Genomic DNA, 19,302 nt, shown 5'->3' with positions numbered 1-19,302 from the left:
AAGACTCGTACAAGAGATAACAAAATCCGCAATCCTGTTATGAACGCATATCTAATAAACGTTAATTTAATTGCCATTAGCGAAACCCCAATTCACCTAATATTTTCACAAATTAAAACTTGTATGACACCTAATACCGAGTACAATTACACATTCCTCCTAAACGCAACTTAGTTTTACTCATTTAACACAAATTCAAAAAAAGAACATACTTTTCTTTTCTTCTTTAATGCAAGGGAAATTTCCGGCACCATTAGCGTTTAGGGTAAAGTTCCCATCTAGACATTTCACATCAGACATTAGCGTGAAGGAAACTTGAGTTGGAGACTCGACATTGTAGTGAATGCCTGTCTTTGTCTCACATAACAAGAAGTGTCCTATCCAGTCGCACAAAGCAGTGATCTCTGAAAAAGATACAGACAATTGATAGCTAGTTCCATTGTTGAGTTACTTTCTACTTTAGTATCGAGTACTCAACCATTTTTTCGTTTCACAAAAAATGTCTGGCTTGTCGTCGTCGTCGTCATCATCGTCATTAGCAGCAGCAGCATCATCAGCGTCGTCGTACATAAAGCCATTTAAGGCTTAGAGCGCTGTGTGTGTTTGTATATATATGCACAGGTGCACGAAATATTAAATTATGATAAAGGTACATTACAACAGCTTTTTAGAACGTAAGCACGACCACTTTGCGTACGGATAGACACCCCCATCCAAGACCACTTTTTTTTCCTAGTCTTGAGTTTTATTTCAAAACATCTACATTTACTACCAAATGCAACCGACTACTTAACAATACCGCGTAGCCGTCATGACTGTTTCTGGTAGCAATAAGGTAATCCAATATAAACACGTAGCTTTTTTTAGAGAAAAACTTGACATACACATGAAAAATTTAGAAAGTACAGCAAAATTAGAAATTATACAATAAACTACAATACCTTCATTTCCACTCGTTTTTCTGTACGATAAACTGAACGTGTTGAGATCGCTGGTGATGTTGACGTGTATGGCATGGATGCACGATTCAACTTTTAGGACAGCACAGCTGTTTTCTTCTTCTGGAAAACACAACAAATAGCAGAAAAACAACTGAAAGTAGTATTTGAAACCTTTTTGAACTAACGTATTCTCCAATGGACGTTTTAGATTGCAAGATCTTTCGTCGAGGAACTAATATTTAACATTTGCAGCTAGTGGCATCTCGTTAAATATTTAAGTGCCTATGTCATACATACTACATGTATGAGTTTTGATCAACCGGTTAGCACTGCGTCCTTGGAACGTGAAGAATAACGATTCCTTCTCAAACGAACCCCCAAAATTTAACCCAGGAAGGTAGTTTATCTGTTAACATATAGATGACTTATTTTAATTTATGTGTGTGTGGTTCTTTTTTTCTGTTTTACTCAATTCATCACTTCTTGACGTTTCCAGCAAAAAAATATTCTGATTGCAATCATAATGAAATTTTACTGTTTTCTTTTATTAAGCTTAAAAACAAACAATATACGTTAATGTGTAGACTATATATATAGAGAGAGTGAAACTACATAACTTACCACAAATAACTTTGACAAGTATGAAAGAAACGAAGACAAAAGAGAAGACCAGCTGCATATCTCCTCACCAGAACTTGTGACTGCTAAACACAGTCATTAATAAATAATTCTTCTAAAAGTATTTTTCCCGGTTGTGTACAACTGAAGTCAGGTAAGTTTTAGTTTTTGGCCTGACTAACCAGCGGTCTTGGTGAGCACTAGAGAAAATGTATAAATGCTGTCAAGATCCTCCTCTTTTTCTCCTGGGCTTGAGATCAGCAAAGCACATATTTTACTTGTAGCTCAAAGTGTACAATGCGAAAACTGAAGCGTCTATCACCAAGTGTTATGTGAATATAAGAACCCTACACCGGGGTGTCAGCAATCAGCACTAATGCTACACTCGTGGTAGGGACTCTTTTAGATCGTGTATCTTGTTAGAAGGCAGCACTAGGACTGAAGCTTCTTCTGTTGACTGAAACATAAGGCAATCTTTCACAATCATTTTCCTGGAAAAGAGACTGATCCAAGCAAGAGGGCTTAAGCTCCAGAGCGTCTTAAATAACTCCCCTACCCTACTGTTACAGTTTGTCTTAGACAATTACTACTGTCCTGTTTCCACACCCACACACATTCTACTGATTGAAATATCAAAACCATCTTGCTTAACCATTTTCTCGAAACCAAGGATGAGCTAAACCATGTAGTTAGGCTTTAGAGTGTCGACAACTGGCCTCCCTGTGAACACTTTGTTCAAAAAATTGTTTTGGACAATAAAAGCGCTACGTATTAAATAATTATAATAATATGAACAATACCAGGCATAATAACATAGTAAAATGCATTTCAAACAGTCAGATAGTCGTCTCTTCAGTCCACTACTGGTGATGAAAGTTTTAAATAAGTTCCCCATCCCCTTATGTTACAGTTTGTCTTAGATTTTGGACACGACGCTGCGCCTGACAGGCTGAGTTGCTTTGTTCTCCGGCGATTTTTCTATTTTCTTGTGCAACGTCTTTGCTTATTCGCATCCATAGGTTTCTTTTAGTTACAAGATGTTTTTATTTCTTTTTTAGCTTTCTTTATTATTGTTTTTACTGCTTGTAATTGCCTTGCTTTCTGTTTGTGGATTTCACTGTAACGGTTACGTTCTCCGCCATTACTTTAGATCTAATTCCTAATGCTCATACTGTACGTTGTTTTTCTTTTTCTTAGCCTCCCTTTCTACCAACAGTTTTGCTACAAACGTCTGCAACGTGTGGAGTACTTTGAACTTTCACAGTCATACTAAAGATTCTCTGACTCGTCATCAGCATTGGCCTGGACATTAGTCGAAACGTCGAAAGAATGTTTTAGTACTCGTACGCCCGACAAGGGAAGAAACCCTAGGGCTCCCCAGATTGGTTCGAGTTATCCAGCCCTCCCCAGGTTAGCAGTCTCCCCAGGGTGGGTCCGGTATAGATAGAAAGCTCTTTTGCAGTCCCTCCAGTAGTTAGGGATCCGTATCAGTGTGTCCTCTTTAACTGTTCCTTCACATTAGTTCCTGTAACTTAATTACTTATGAGACTATACCTTTCACTACTACTATTAGTCTCTCTAGCGTTAAACACATAATGTTATTTCTTTTTGAACGTTACGAATTTTTCCATAAAACAATGAAACAATTCTCTTTCCGTGAAGTAAGAATTAATAATTCAGGACAATGTAAAAGCATATTTGTTTACCCTGACTCTTTCAAGGAACTAAGAGCCTGTCTGTATTCACACCTGTACAGGTAGGACCAACCATCTCGGCGGCTGCGTTGCGAATGCCACGCACTGTTCACTAAGCGAAAAACCTCGAGGTGAACTGTCGTTACTAGTGTCATCAGATATGCCCCTGCATGGGGTTTAAGAATTAGACCCTTTTCTTCATGCTCCCGCGGTACACACACTCGCAAAACTCTCGGTAACTACGCTTACAAGGGGAAAAAAAGGAATTTCCCTGACAGTGACCAATTAGTGCAGTCATCTGATGTTTCTCAAGATCTCACACCTGATCATTATTGTGCCTTGATTGATCGCAGATACCGATCATCGTTGCCAATTCTTGGGCGCTAAGAGCATGCTCCTTAGGAGTGTGAGTTTGCACTTTACAAACTTTGCATTTATTATTAATATTTACTGCAATCCCGTGCGAGAACGCGCCAACACACACACACACAATCACAAATAGCTTACTATAGAATAAGATACTATTTTTCATTATTTTAAGAAGAAGAAAATCGTGCTCTTTTAGAGAAAGAAAATGTTTTAACAGAAACATCGCCCAATATTTACTTCTTGATGGAAGGAAGACAACTGCATCATTACTATTTTCTTTCTTTTTTTTCTTTCTTTTTTTTTTTTTTTTTGAAAGAAAACTTTATAATGGAGTAAAGGTTTTTAAAAGTCATATCTCCCTGTTTGTAGGTAGGCAGCTACACCTATTGTATGGATAAGGACATATTGGTGCAAGCTACCGTTTATTTGGGTACCAGACTAAGTAACTTTTTCTTGAGCAGCTTAAAATGGTTTTGGCTGGAAATGGCCTCTTAAAAATGAGTAGTAGACATTTACTTGTCAATGTCTACACATAACGCTGTGTACAAATGATTTGTGAAAAACTAATCAATACATTGCCTTATACAAACTTCGAAAGGACATTGACAAAGTAATAACTTGCAAAGCACGGAAATATGCATGCCATTACAGGGATTAAGAAATCTGTATTTTTTTATATTAAAGGACACACGCTACTTCGCTTTCATACTGCTCAGACCACGCAGAGAGAACCAGCTTTTGTGATCCAGCGTTCAAAATGTGGAGATATTTCCTGGTGCAGTTCATATATGCATTACTAATATTGCCAAGAATAATTTCTATGCAGAATTGTAAGTGTATGATTTTTACATCGCTTTATAATAAAGTCAGACTGACATGCATTCATATGAGTTCTTCGGTTGTATTAAAAATTTGTATCAAAAGCCTGAATATATTTTCCCTTAAAAATGTATTAGAAATCCAAACAGGTTGTTTGAGAAATCTACTGATAAACATACCTTCGTTTCACTAGCTACATTTTATAACTTGACTCAAGTTATTTTAAATACAAATGTTGTAATATGTTTCATTATGTCAGTGCTTTATTTTCTGGTTTAGTCCATCCAGTTTTTAGTTGACGTGTGCAACCAAACAGATTAACGACATCTTCACTCGATATTAAGCATTATTATATATAGCTATCGAAGGAATCCAGAAATCTGAGGAAACTTAAAAAACACAAATTGCCACGACCGCACAAGATTGTAAAACTGAAGACAGCAAAAATTCTTCAGAGCTAGTAAAAGTAAATTATTTGATCCATTTAACACAGAGAAAACTTTAAAAATATCATTTACTTAGAAAATTATCTAGTGTTCTTGGAGACCGAGCAGAAATGTAGAGAACATGAAGTCTACTAGGATTTCAACTTTCAAGTATTCTACAATGTTAACTAAGAATATTTATTGTGTTTTAGTTTTAAACCTTCCTTTTCAAGCGTAACTGAGATTTCGTTGTTCACTGTATTTACATATATAAGAGATGAAGCTACTTGTTAACCTAAATGTGTTTTAATTTACATAGGTGCACTATTGGACTTTAACAACTTTAAAGACAACACCCTTTTTGTTGAGGAAAACAACTACGTCAACCTGACGTTCTGGCTGAACACATCAGCCTGTAGTCGGTCTGACGGGGTCTATCGAATTGAGGTACAAACCCTGATGGACGTGGGTAACGTGGAATTTGATGGAAGAATTATTCAGCATGGTAACAGCTGCTCTGAAATAACAAAAATATTTGCTGGGTGCCTCACTCCAGAAGGTCCAGGAAGATTGTTCAAGAAAGTAAACCAATCCCACTTGGAAATTGGGTGGACGTGGACATGGAAAGATATAGAAACAGATGAGTTTACCGCAGCGAACAAACGACTGAACATCCAGCTTATCCGTAAGTTTGTTTTTACCAAGCTATGCATAGACATGTTTCAAACACAAACACGACTTTTCGTAGCAAATATCGATGTAAACAGATTCATAGTGAAACGTAGAGGTGGCTATTTTATTTGTGCTTGCCGTTTTCGATTATTTTTATTACTACAGGTTTCACAAAAAGCAATTTTAGTCTATTTTAAAAATCGAGCATTAAAGTTAATACATTGTGATATTTAGGCATTAGATATGATCAATCATGAGAGAGGAAGGTTGTAACAGGGATCTGTTCAAGGCTGTTCAGAATCTCCGCTGTGAGTCTGTCTTGGAATCGTGACCGCTTCAGCACAGCTGACTGAAGGTGTGTAAGACCCACTCTATCACAGAGTGCTCAGCACTTCATCACCCAGGCCCGTTCTTAGCCCCCGCGGGGCCCGAGGCAAAAGGCATGTGCGGGGCCCTCACGCCACGATCACACGGTTTTAGTTGGGATCTAAAGTCACTTTTTTTCCTCAGGGATATCTCGTCTTTTATCATTGACAGCACGCTGCATACACATTACAACATAAGCCTTCGATTAATTTATTTGTAACGTTCGTCAATAGGTTACAATCAAAAGCGCGGGGCCCCTTGAAGCGCGGGGCCCTAGGCAGATGCCTCGTCCGCCTGCCCCTAAGCACGGCCCTGTGACATCACCAGTAGCTGTTTGGTCGCAAACAGTAGAGGCTGAGGCTGTTAGATAAGTGTTGGGCGCTGTTAAACTCGAGCCAGAAGTCCGACCTAGAGGACGAGAGGGACACGTGGTGACACACGGCAGTGCCAGTCTCTGCGCTCGTGAAAGAGGTCGCTACGATCGACGGAGTGACACCAACGGATTCTCGGACGTCGGCAACATCGGAAGGTCCTCCACGTGGCAAGAGACTTTTGAATTAAGAGATAAGTGGCGAGTGTGTGTTGCAAGAGTACAGTGTGCTGTGTGTAGTAGTTAAGGTAATTAATGATTCACGATATGTGGACTAGGGATAGAGAAGTAACAGCTAGAGAACGGCCATATTTAAGATTATATGATCTTGTAAATTGATTTGGAAAACTCTCGATTATTAATAAAATTTGTTTCATCACACTAAATGGTCTTAAGTTGGTTATTGGGGATGCGTGCTGGGGGCCCAAATTAAAATGAAGTATAACTACCAATTTAGTGTAAGTGTGCGCGTACGGTAAATACATTGCCCGAAGCAATGGCAATCGCTGTCCATCTGACCATCTTCACGTGTTTTTTCTTCGGAGTTCTCGATAGTGGCGCTGTGGCCAAGACACCTGTCACCATTGAGCGTATCTCCATGATACATCATCATCATCACCATAGCGTTATCAGTAGTCGCGGGGTCAAATTTTTGCGTGGACATCTCTTTCAAAAAAATACGCCAGTAGAAAAGACCAAAGTCAGATTATTATAAATCATTGTCCACATATAGATAAAGATTCTTTTCAGTCCTTTTGGTCTCACGTTTTCAAGCACTATTTGCATATCTCGATAGAGTTAAGGCTAGATAGAAAAAAGCTATCCACAACAAACAAAACAAATCATGTTGTAACATTTTAATTTCATCATTTAGCTGTAAAATATGAGAAAAATTCCTGTTGTATACCAGTTTCATTTCAAGATATGGACAGTCAAACATCTTTCACCTCCACCCCGCCATTAAAAAACCTCACGGGAACTGTCATTACATCTTAACGGTCAAAAGCGTGTGTGATTGCATTTGCTGCCACACATTTAGTGACTCTTTCCAAAATGTGGTAAAAATATGTTGCACAGCAGTCACTTATGCGATGTTGAGCCACTCCTGATACAAGAAGTGAAATGGCTGGGCCATGTTTTCTGCAGCCAAGAATGTCCAAGATGCACTCGATGGGAGTCAAGTCAGGGAGACGTAATGGCCGTTTATGCCTCTGTATTTGCCTCTTCACCAAGTTGTTCACGATACAAGCACGATGAGAAATGGCGTTGACGTCTGGAACCAGCAAAACTGGCGAAACGAGAGATTGGACAATCGTCTTTCTGTTGCGGACGTTACTTGGAGCGACACGAGCAAGAAAACATTCATTTCGTTTTGTCTTTTTGCGGCTTACACGATCGCGCGCGACTTGGTTGTACACAAGGCGGTAGCGACCCTGGTTCTTGTCGAATACTTTCAAACAAACAAACGAACAAACAAACAAACAAACAAATAAAAATCAATACCTTTCATTGTGTTCATATTATAGAAAACTTACTTTTCTTGCTTTTACGGTGGTATGAGTTTATCTCCATCTCCTAAGGTACCATCCAACCAGGTGCTATGCATGAGGTCTTTTGGGTAGCCCCTGCTCGCCACCCCTTACTAATTGCTTCTCCAAAAGCGAAGAGGTGTCAACGTGTCAATCTGCGGATGAGAGAGCGGAAAACGGAGCGGGCTAACCCTTTCCCATGACACATCACATCAGGAGGAATGCGATTCTCTTCGCACTATATTTTTGACTGACCACTTCGTACGGGATATCGACAGGGGTACCCTCTCAGCGTCGTGAAATTAATGGTTAGTGAGTGGGGTATGAAATGCTGTATTTATGAAGATTGAATGTTAGCATTTGTTAGCTTGTTTATCTTGCGCTCAGCCATGCAACAGTAACTAAGGCCTGCTGCTTCCCAGGATCACCAGGGTAACAGGTTCACTCTAGCTTTAAAGATCACCTGCACTCAGGATTCAGACACGAGGACTTGAACTGATCTGATGTCGTGAAGAAACGTCAGTAAGAACTTTCTATGTAAATTTTGCAAGTAGTTATTTTTGTAACACTAAGAAAAAAATGAAGATAGTTTTAAATCTCTGAGGATGGTAAGAATATCAATGACACTATTAGTTTTTTTTCACTTAGATATTTTATTCAGATTTTCTTTTAAAAGACTGTTATGAATTCTACATACGACAACGTATTCACATTCATAGCACCAAAAGAAAACAGTGGGATGTACAAGGAAGATGCTTAGTGTCTAGCATTGAAAGTAACTGAAGATTAATCAGTGATCAGAAGAATATTTTGTTCTGCCCTACAGTTTTAACTCCTTAGTTCTTTAGATAAATGTTCAATAAGCAATGTGATCATTGCGCATATAAGTAATCTATTATTAAATTAGTAGAAAATAAGCTTCTTGAAACGTGAGGTGCACAGCACTCATACACTATTAAAACAATAACATAAAATATACACAATTGTAGACTAAAATCCCTTGACATAGCTTTACCTTATTTGTCTAATTTAAAAGGAGCTGAATGCTGATTAGTACACATACGCATATAATCTCAGAATAAGAGGATGTTTTTCAAGTTCTACAGTCGACGATTACCTATAGTCCCTTTGATGGGCACAAACATAAACAGCTAATAGAATAGTTTGTTCCTGTGTGAGGGGAGTGGGGGGTATGAGGAAAAAATAAAAATAGAATTATGAAAATAATAAGCCAACCACCTATAGATATTTTAGGGTGTCTTTATTTTTTATATTTTACATTGTCTGATTTTCTCCAAAAATTTCATTATCAGTTTTCTTCCTTGATTTTCAACATTTAAGGCTTGATACGGATCTTTTACGACAGAACTTCAAGATATTGTGGAACTTTAAGTGAAAAGAGGCTTAAAATATATATTATATAATATTATATAGCGAAAAATTAATATGGTTAAATACATGAAGGTAAGCTACACCAGCTGAAATATTTTGAAAAACCTTGCAGGAAAAAGAACTACAAACCTTAAAGTCTGTGTTTTCATCTGCATCCAATCCCTAAAGTTTACATCCTTGCATACACTATTGGAACTACCCAATTTGATGCCTTTAAAGGGTAAATTTTAGTGCATGTAATTAAGGAATAAATGTATTTCTTTAAATATGGGTAATGTTCCCTTCCAAGTCAAGGTAACCGAACATTAATACAAAATAAAAATCAAGCTTGTGACGTGCCATTTATCGAGGAAAAACAACTTAAGCTCCCAGCTTTCTCAGTCTGTACCCTTGATAACGAAAAGTATCCATGACAATTCTGACCATCTGTGATGCTGACCTAATTCTATCCATAAGAGTATTTCTAGATGAGTAACTTGAAAATGAAAGCACTAAGTCTTAGCCTCTTATCAGCAAATCACTCCACAGCAATAGAATTTTAACAGCAAAATAAATAACAGTTCTTCATTTGTCTACTTTATTTCAGATGGAATATAAGTACACCCTCAAATGCTGCTGACAGGAAGAAGAAAAATTTCCTTATTCCTGCTTCAAAGAACCAGGTTATTATATTGGGAAGTAAGTATTGAAATCTCGGCAGATGGACCGTGGTAGCATTATGATTTTCTCTGGGGGTTTACCCCTTTAACTTTTATCTTTCCCAAATATGTCGACAAGGCAGTGGACCCATTTTCTCTTTGGCTAGGGTTGTGGTAAAAAAATCAAATGGCTGCTATTTATTTACTTGTTCAATTTCTTATGTGACCATGATAACAAGACAATACATATAAGTATAATTTAATCACATAAAAAATTAAACAACAAAAAATGGCAGTCCTTCTTTTGTATATTTTAGATCAAATGCAAGTGCACCTTCTTTAAAGACTGCTGAATTTAGGAAGAAGAAATATTTCCTTATTCCTGCTTAAAAGAAGAATTAAGGTCATTGTATAGGGAAGTAGTGAATCCCCTTTCTTTTCAAATTATTGTTCTTGAAAGCGTGAAATCGTCTCATCTAGTTCATGAAAATGAATGTGAGATTATGATACGGAAATGAAATATTTATAAACTTTATTGTCATCATTATCATCATCATCATTATTATTATTATTAGAAATTAAATAAAAATTAGATAAAAAATAAGCTAACTTTAAAACAAAACTGTATTAATAAAGCATCTGAGACTTTAGGTCATATAAGCTTTGCATGGAAGTCAACAAAAATATAGGCCATTCTGGAAAACGAGTCATTTTTTCCAAACAGTGTTGTGTTTTTATCGTTTTCAAATTATCAATAATGTATTCAAAATCAAAACCAATATCATGCATGGAACACTATCCGAGATATGTTGTGGTAACACAAAGTCTTTCAATAACTGGATTGCACCAGACTTATGTCAACACAGACCTTTGATTGCACCTAAATGTATATAGCTTGAATCTTTTTTCTGCTAAATGCCATTTTGTTCCACCACTTTGTATTCTCTAAAACTAAAGAAAGCCCTTCACTTCACACTGTATTTATTTTACAAAACCCTTATATTGTATAAATATTTTGCAAGACTAATGAATTACAGTAACTGATAGGTCTTTTCAGCTTGTGCGTAAATGCTCTTAACAGATTTAATTGCAGACGACACTTTGATGCAGGTGTACATTAATTGTTAATCAGAGAGTGGGCATTTACTAGTCCACTGGTCTACTTGTCGCCACTGATCATTGACTAGATTCAATAATGTCTTATCTGTTGCTTCCCCTTTCCTCTCCAACAACAGTGAGTGTGCAGATGTTTGATTGATCATCAAGTTTTATTGTGATTGTTAAGGAAAATGTTCCAATCTTGCTGATTTTTTCATCTTTTTTATTACTTTTTATTATTTTACTACTTGTTATTTTTTTGCTGTATATAATTTTCCTCATATTTACTCATCATTTATATTATTTTTGACAATGGTATTTAATCACAAAAGATTAAAAAATATTAAAAGCACATTCCACATGTGATACTTTTGCTTGTGACAGAGATGTGTTGGGACCATGATAAGTTATTGTAGATGGTTATACCCAAGAGTTTGTGGAACTGTATATACTTCAATTATTGGTTGAATATGAATATGGATTCTTAGAAAATGGGGTGGCTAGCTTTTGTGTTTTCTGTCTGGTTGTTAAAAGCCTGACTTCAGATTCCTGGGATTGAGCGACATGTGGTTTAAGTCTTTAAGTCAGTCTAAGCTTGAGGCTCGTCAGCACTCAGCTGTAGGAGGGAAGCAAGTGGCTCAACCAGTTGGTGGTGTGTGTGTGGTGTTGTTTGCAAATATTTCATTATTTCAATTATCAAGAAAGGAGGAAAGGAGTTTGGTTCCTCCGGTACTTAGTTTATACAATTCAAGTTTTCTGATGAGCAGATTATGATCTATAGCATAGGATTTAGCAAAGTCAACAAATAAGACCGCAGAAAAATGAGTGTTGTTAATGCTATTTAGTCATTGCTCCACCATTGATGTTAGTGTGGCAAGAGTGATTCGGCCTAAAACCAGATTTGTTTGTGTAGAAAAGCTCATGTATGGAATGAACACTTGTCTTCATTAGATAAATGTGTAAATACTCATCTACACACAAACATGCATGTACAAACGCACACAAATATATTTCACACTACATTCAGGGGCATACGCCCAGACACTAGTTGCTGGTTACCTCCCCTTTGCTCAATGCTCAAGTTTCTTTCTTTCCTTCCTGAGATCTTTATTTTATTTTTTGTTATTGACTAGCTTTTAAATACACTAAAGTTTGCCCACATTGTAGTTCTAAATTTTGTTGCAGGAAAAAACTGGTGAAGCATTAGCACCTGCAAATGTTGCTTGTTACCATTCTCCAGATTTTTGTTTTAAAGTGAAAGAGATGTCATTGTAAGAATTTTCAATCTCTACCTAGTGAGCAGGGTTATTTTTCTCTGGGTGAGAGATCAAAGACTGGAGGCCCATGGAGTTCACAAGTGGATTTGGGCTTAGCTGTAGTAAAATAGAAAGGGAGTTAAGTACCCAAAAAAAAAAATCAGTCTATTTCTTAGACATATACCATATCTTACAGCAAAGCAGATCATATTAAAGAAGGGACAGAATAATATTTATATATATTAAGATTTCAGTATTGAAGATCCAATGCAAAATATATAAAGACAAAGTTTAATAAAACAAAAGACTATGAAATGTAGGAAAACAGCAGACAGTCTCTACAATTCTACAATGTTCCAAAAAAAAAATATAAGAGGCTAAGAGATGTTACCAATACTGCTCTCTCTCTCTCACACACACACACACTGAACCTTTAGAGATTTCATACTATGAAATGAAATGAGGACTATTTTGAAGTTACAATCCTACAATGTTAAAAAAATAGCTATTAGAGGCTAAGAGATGTAATAAATCCCCTTCCACCGAAGATCAATAAAAGTACTATTTAGATAGGCTTGTTTAGTCAAAGAAGATAATTTAAAAATTAACAGGCTGGCAAATTTATCATTAGAAGTTATGTTTAGGGTGCTGCCGTAGATTATTAATAATGATGATGAGGATTTATTTAGTGCCTTTCCAAAAATTTGCTAATAGCGCTTTACATAAATCATACATAGATGAACTCATTGCACCAATCTTCTTGTTCTTAATCGCCCCCAGTGGAGCATAGGTGGGGTGCTAGCCCCACGCCCAACCCTCCTCCTTCATTGGGGTTGGGATTAGCAGGTTACCTGGGGTTTCCAGGCTGAGTTTCCATGCATCCATATTCACATATAACAGACGCACTCACTCATCAACAAAGTAAATTTCAGATACCTTATACATGCTCATGGTCAGGACAGGGTCACAGTGAAGTTTGGACTGAAAAGAAGTTTAGACTTAAGGGAGGCAGGAGAATCAGAGTGACAAAGGCTGATGGGTAATCTGCTCAAATTGATGGGGCTTGGTAGAAGAAAGACATCAGCCCACATGTCTTTGTCTTAGTGGGATTTGAAGATTAATAATAATGAAGGAAATATTTCATTTCAGTACCGAAAACAAATATGTATGCATGTCCATGAATTATATTAGAATACACAATGATAAAAGATGCTTTGTTTCCCTTGAGAAAAAAATTTGATGTATTTTGCTGTCAAAACAGCTGTATATGCAAATCCCAAATTGTGTATCGTGATTACATTACTAGTGTTTTAATTCATTTCCACTTATCTTCTTGTCAGAAATATTATGACCCAATTAAATTTCCTGTATGTGTTCATTTTTTTGTTGAGTGATTTTATCACACAATCACAATTCATTGTCATTGACAAATAAGATTAGTTAAGTTAAAAGTTAACTCCCATGATTCTGTCAAAGAAACCTAGCACTTTTACTAAACACTCTTACTACATTGGTTAACAAATTTTTACAAAAGTCATGTTATAGAAATAAAATTAGTTATTTCTTATCAGTTTTTATGTGCTTAACACAAATGTCACAATCAATATTCAAAATTGGCTCTAGTTTTTGGACGAGGAATGCATGACCATATTATGGAATATTATGCCATTCTAGACTTATGTGGGATGTTGTTACAGTCCTACTGGATATGTTTGACCTTTTAAGTCAGTAATAATTTCAGTGATGACCAGTCCTATTAAAAGTAGACATTACAAAACTGTTTTAAACGAGCTGTGATATGCATCACACTCTGTAAAACAACACCCAAGATGACTAACTTTTTCACCTACTTGTGCTCAATATAATGAAACACAAGTTTTACTTTAGACAACTGACACATTACACAAAATGTGTAAGCAAAAGAGGGAAACAAAATTATCATAACAATAAGGACACACCCAGTAATGGTGCTAGACTTCTTGCAGATATGCTAGCTTCTGTTACTGGTAGCAACTTTTTTCAAACAATACTGTTACTGGTGCAAGGGTTCACAGAACATCATGTAGATATAAGACGTTAATAGCTTTAGGACATCATCCCATTAATGTATCCAGCTGCCCATCAAAGAACTACATCACTGTCCTACAAACTTTCTCTTGGGTCATGAGGAAGCCCATTTATTATATATAAATATTGCTTTCCCTTAATGTACTTTAGAATCTTGTCTTTGATAAAATATTTGAGTTTTCTGAAGCTCATGTATCAGCAAAAACATAACTACATATGTGATGGGTGATTGTTTCTTTGTAATACTGTATTTCAATCTGTATTTACCGTTTATGAAAGGAGTTGGTGTAAAAATCCTTTAGACTAGTTGCACAGTAGATTAAATTGCTATCCATAAAATTACTGTGGAAACCCAGATCTTCTGGAAAGGATTTCTTTTTTTAAACTGTTAAAATGGATTTAGAGCTGTATTACTGTGTATATTACAGAAGAACAACACAGTCACACACTTGCACACACATTAATATAAATGCTGACTGAAAAGGAACTGAAAGCAAACCAAAGAGATTTAATGAAAAAATGACTTTTTTAAGTTATGGGAACAATACTCAGCTAAATATGGTTAAATATTAGTAACGAAATAGCAAGGGCTACACCATCAGAATAGACCAGACCCTATGGAAACATTTCATGAGGGAAAAATGGTACTGATCAGTAATAGCTGACACAACTGTATAATGGTCTACCATCGAACGAGATACTAAAAACTATAAGTCATCGATAAATGTTTCTGTATTCATCACATATGAGGGATGAGTCAGCCTAAGCTTTTATGATGTAGATGACTGTAAATATATATACTCTGCTGAAGTCACAAAGATTTATTAGAACGCAGGAATGCACCATGTATAAGAAAGAATTTTAAAATACTGCAGCGATTTTTGACTCTTATCAGTGTATTTTTAAGAGATTTACTTTTCATCGAGATGAAACCTAAATTTTTATATGATTTACAAAACGACTTTACTAATGCTTCACTCAAAACCACCCAAGTCACAACTAGAGGCCTAAGCCTCCTTTAAGTTTCCTTGTTGTTGCTTGAGAAGGATGTTAGTGAACAAATGAGGAACGAACAAACTTATTCAAGGAGCGGACTGCAAGAGAAAGAGAGGTTAAGAAGGAAAACTCAAACTTTTTGTTGACATCTGATCATTACGGTCATTACTCTAATTATTGTAATGTAACTTTAACACGCATACACACACTGTGCATCCCCCTTCCTCACATACACAGTACAAGATGGTAATTGCTTCCCTCCCTTGTCATCTCAGGGTATATCACGGCAAGCAAGCAAGAGGTTAGCGACGATGGAGGATAACGATGAAAACGATGAAAACGATGATAACGATGAAGATAACGCTTTGTGATGATGTCTCTGCTATGCTTGCTGAAAACCGTTAAAGCAGTGGAGGTGGGGGAGCCATTTACACAGCCGACAACACTCGGTGGGTGATGCTCGAGACGTCTCCATCTGATGCAATGACCTCACCAATATATTGTTGCTGATGTAAATGACCCCCATTAATTTTCCCCCTCTGCTGCTTGTTGAGAATCCATCTGTTCCTGTAAAGAAAAGAGGATATGGTAAAATGACCAAATACTTTTTGTCGAAATGGCAAATATGTAAAACTTCTTTATTGTTTGAGGTGTGTAGGAGAGAAGAATCGTTCATCAATCAGTGGGTTTTTTTTTCATCTCTAATCATTAAATGCGATAATGTTGATTTGTATTGTGATGTCGTGTATTTATAACATATTGGGTATGTCCGTGTTTGGCCTGTTAGTAGGATTAAGACTTACATTCTCCACAGACAAACATTTTCTTGTTTCATCTTCTGGTTTACCAGCAGCTTCAATGTCATCAGGACGTTTAACGAACTTTCTGGTATTTTGCTGCCTCCTGATGAAATATTTTAATTTCATGGTAAGAAATAGATCAGTACTATTGGGAAGTAATTAAAGTTTGAAATCTTGGGCCCAATGAAGATTACTAAAGACTACAGTCTGATACATACTGCGGTATGGTTGGCATTCTGTAACTTTATTTACTTCATTCCTTACTCGAGACATAATATTATTCCATGTCTCGTTCTTTCTCTCGACGAATATAAAAGATAGAGAACATAAAACTATTTCCTTATCCAGGTTGTTGTTGCTGCAGTTATTCTATGTCTAGTTACATGTATTGATGAAATTGTTTAACTTAGCCAAACTTACATTTAAGACTACAAATATCTATATACAACTTTTTTGTTAGGACAGATCTGAATGTTACTTACCGTCTTCTATAGAGGAAACCCACAACAACAAAAACAGCTAAAGCAGGTAAACCTATTCCGAGAATAATCCCGATTGCTTGACCTGTCACAATGTTCTCAGTATTGGCATCTGGAACATCAAAAGGAGATTTGTGTTGGATCGTTTGTTTTATTAGAGGAGAAGCCGGATGGTGAAGTGAAATGCTTCCAAGTACATGATGTCGCATGTGTCAGACATGTTTAGACTTCATTTAGACACACTTTATGCAATGGTAAGAGGTCAGCAATAATTAAGAAATTCGTATGTTGAACCCAAGATCACAGTCATAATTAAACCTTTTTTCTATATTGAATATTTAAAAATTTCAAAACTTAAGCATGTTATTTCTACTTCTATCGCAAAGTCCAATAAGTAAAAGGCTTAAACAGGACAATCCGTAATAAAATGTTTCAAGTACTCACCCACTGATGACGACTCCTGCTTACACTTCTTGCCAACACTTCTTTTATCTATACGCTTATTGCTATCGTCAGCGATGACTGTTTTGTCTACAAAAGGAAACCAAAAACGTGTTTTAGTACAATCAACATCTTAAAGACTGGAGACAAGCAGCATGGCCACACCTTGACATGAAAAATGATAAGTATGTCTGGTGTTTTTTTCAAAGGAACAAGTATTAATGTTATTTCATGTTCAAACAGTTTATTTCTAAATTACATTTCTTTAGTACTCACCACTTCCACAGTCATCTTGGTTGAGGGTATCGGGATCCGATTCAAATGGTTCTTTTTCACTAGATGCTGACAAAAATTTTTAAATGAAATACGAATTCTCCATTTTTAAAAATAAATTAACAATCATTCTCTAAAAAATTTAAGCTTTGTACACATCATAAAGTAAAGGTATTTTTCAGAGAACAAGTAAACTTATTATTTTTAAGTTGTCAAGGCAATAAAAAGAGATACCGTGAAAAGGAAGGTCAAAACATGGTCTCCCTCATTACAATATAACTCAGTGTACCTATACACGGGGTCAGTAATTCCCCGTCAGCTAAAAGTGCAAAGTTTCCCCCAGGTTGACAGGGTGTGGTGACAAAGAAAGTTCTCTTGTCATGGGTTTCACACTGGTAACCAGCTGCTGGATCACAAATATAAAATCCCACAAAGCCTATCACAGCAACAGTTTCTGCAACAAATGATGAAACCAACTAACAGTTAAATTTTAAATTAATTAATTTAAAATCTGTGTTAACATGCTTGACTGTTATCAAATTTACATTTTTTACATTTTATAACATTTCTGCGTTTTATTCGTCTTTCACTCCGTATTCTGTATTAAAATTGTAGTCGGAATTTAATAAACATAGAAGCTTTTTAAAACTACCTGTTCAAGGAAGAGCAATGGCTCTGACCTCATTTGTAAATTTTTTTTTCAAGTAGAAAATTGAAATAGGTACACAAGCGTCAAAGCACAATAAGTCTCCTTTTCTCAAAGATTAAATATTACAAGGCAAAAAGCCAGAAGTTCATTTTGTATGTATAGAATTAACACCTTGGAATTCTAGATAGTACAAGTGGAAAGATAAAAAAGAAAAATACCTTTTCTACCCACAAAGTTGTTGATCAGTTTAAATGATCTCCCTTCTTCTGCCAGAGGTCCTTGGATCTTGAATGTTATTTTCTGAGCGCAGGTTTCAGTTGACGAAAGGACACATGTACTTCGTTCACCTAAAAGAATAGAAAGTATTATGATGCCAACATTGGCATCCTGTTTCTTTAAAAAAAGTGGCTTATACTCGAAACAATCAGCATTGGGTTATTGATTGCTTCTTACGTATAATACACTATTGAACATGAATCAATTAAACTGTAGAGAGATTTATTTTTAGGGTCATACCTTGTACACATGCTGTAAAAAAAAGGAATTGTGACCAAAAGGGGAATTCGGTCACGTAACCCATGTCAGCTTTCCAGTTTCACGGAGGGTACACCTGCGAACATGAAATATTTCGGTTACAGGCTGTTGATTCTAATCCACAAATGTTTTGTTTTGATTGAAGAAGAAAGGTGTACTTATTCTTTCGGATTCTAATAAGACATGCTTTCTGTTTTCTGTGTTTTCTACATGAAACAATGTACTAAGTTTCTATTTTCTTCTTCAATCCTTTCACTCTCTCCCTTTTCTAGGAAGAGAGAGATTTTATGTCTGTCATTGTGTCTTCAATAAATGATGAGCCAGCTACATTCTATGTAAAACAGAGACGTGGTAAAATAGGAAAGATAAACATCAAAAGAAAGAAAAAGAAGGGAAGAGAACTTGAATTTCATTGATGAGTAGGCCTGCAAGTACTAAAACGAAATCATAACAAAATGTACGTGTAGACTTATTCCCACGTGGTCAGAACACGGGAAGAAAATAGAATATTTGTACATGAAGAATAAATAAAACAAAGGAGACTGAGTTCTCTCTCTCTCAATTGAATACAAGGCGCATTGCTAAATATAATTACTAAATCATTACTAATTTCATTGCTATTTAAGTCGATAGGACACTTACGCTTGCGGACTGAATATCCTTCAGCTTCTCCCTGTACTTTCTTCAGGTGAAAATAGGTGAAAATCTTTCAGTCGATTTTTTTTTCACTGGAAACTGTATTCCTTCGGGTTACCTTGAAGGTAAATCACTTTATCGTCACCTGCACTTTCAGTTTTATTCTACTTTGGATGTGGTTTACATATGTGTTTTTGTTGATGGGGAAAAGTAGAGCGCATGCTCCGTTACAGCCCTCAA

The 19,302-nt window shown here is 36.2% G+C and overlaps 3 protein-coding genes across 8 annotated transcripts in view; 1 reads left to right on the top strand and 2 right to left on the bottom strand.

Annotated features, from left to right (window-relative positions):
• LOC112567852 overlaps window positions 1–3,363 on the bottom strand; it is an 8,284-nt gene extending 4,921 nt beyond the window's left edge. Inside the window, exons 1-4 of the mRNA XM_025244709.1 lie at window positions 3,266–3,363; window positions 1,563–2,016; window positions 942–1,061; window positions 213–404 (exon numbers count right to left, since the gene is read on the bottom strand). Of these exons, the coding sequence (XP_025100494.1) occupies window positions 213–404; window positions 942–1,061; window positions 1,563–1,620 (370 nt within the window). The 5' untranslated portion in view covers window positions 1,621–2,016; window positions 3,266–3,363. The remainder of the gene's footprint in view (window positions 1–212; window positions 405–941; window positions 1,062–1,562; window positions 2,017–3,265) is intronic.
• The window catches only part of LOC112567850, a 26,180-nt gene extending 10,728 nt beyond the window's left edge, over window positions 1–15,452 (top strand). The window contains exons 6-10 of one of the 6 annotated variants that reach the window (XM_025244704.1): window positions 4,307–4,452; window positions 5,186–5,551; window positions 6,138–9,415; window positions 9,782–9,873; window positions 12,117–15,452. In XM_025244704.1, coding sequence (XP_025100489.1) covers window positions 4,307–4,422 — 116 coding nt within the window. In that variant the 3' untranslated portion in view covers window positions 4,423–4,452; window positions 5,186–5,551; window positions 6,138–9,415; window positions 9,782–9,873; window positions 12,117–15,452. Of the gene's footprint in view, window positions 1–4,306; window positions 4,453–5,185; window positions 5,552–6,137 lie in introns of those variants that run through there. The other 5 variants (XM_025244701.1, XM_025244702.1, XM_025244703.1 and 2 more) reach the window with 5 other exon arrangements.
• LOC112567853 lies at window positions 14,743–19,302 on the bottom strand. Its single transcript, XM_025244710.1, has 9 exons — window positions 19,069–19,302; window positions 18,409–18,502; window positions 18,111–18,239; window positions 17,533–17,697; window positions 17,247–17,312; window positions 16,974–17,060; window positions 16,533–16,641; window positions 16,054–16,153; window positions 14,743–15,817 (listed from the first exon to the last, which is right to left on the bottom strand). Exons 2-9 carry the CDS (start codon window positions 18,470–18,472, stop codon window positions 15,776–15,778), a joined length of 762 nt encoding a protein of 253 aa, XP_025100495.1. The 5' UTR covers window positions 18,473–18,502; window positions 19,069–19,302; the 3' UTR covers window positions 14,743–15,775.

The sequence above is a fragment of the Pomacea canaliculata genome, linkage group LG7 (assembly GCF_003073045.1).
Source record: "Pomacea canaliculata isolate SZHN2017 linkage group LG7, ASM307304v1, whole genome shotgun sequence".
Taxonomy (NCBI): domain Eukaryota; kingdom Metazoa; phylum Mollusca; class Gastropoda; order Architaenioglossa; family Ampullariidae; genus Pomacea; species Pomacea canaliculata.
This window is presented reverse-complemented; position numbering and strand designations above follow the sequence as displayed.

What these genes read in the sequence shown, in the direction of transcription:
- LOC112567853 (XM_025244710.1), bottom strand. Translation starts at nt 18,472, where the DNA reads ATGGGTTACGTGACCGAATTCCCCTTTTGGTCACAATTCCTTTTTTTT. An exon ending in CAACTTTGTGGGTAGAAAAG is followed by an intron (nt 17,698 to 18,110) that starts GTATTTTTCTTT and finishes CATTTGTTGCAG; the next exon opens with AAACTGTTGCTGTGATAGGC. An exon ending in GGTTTCCTCTATAGAAGACG is followed by an intron (nt 16,154 to 16,532) that starts GTAAGTAACATT and finishes ATATTTCATCAG; the next exon opens with GAGGCAGCAAAATACCAGAA.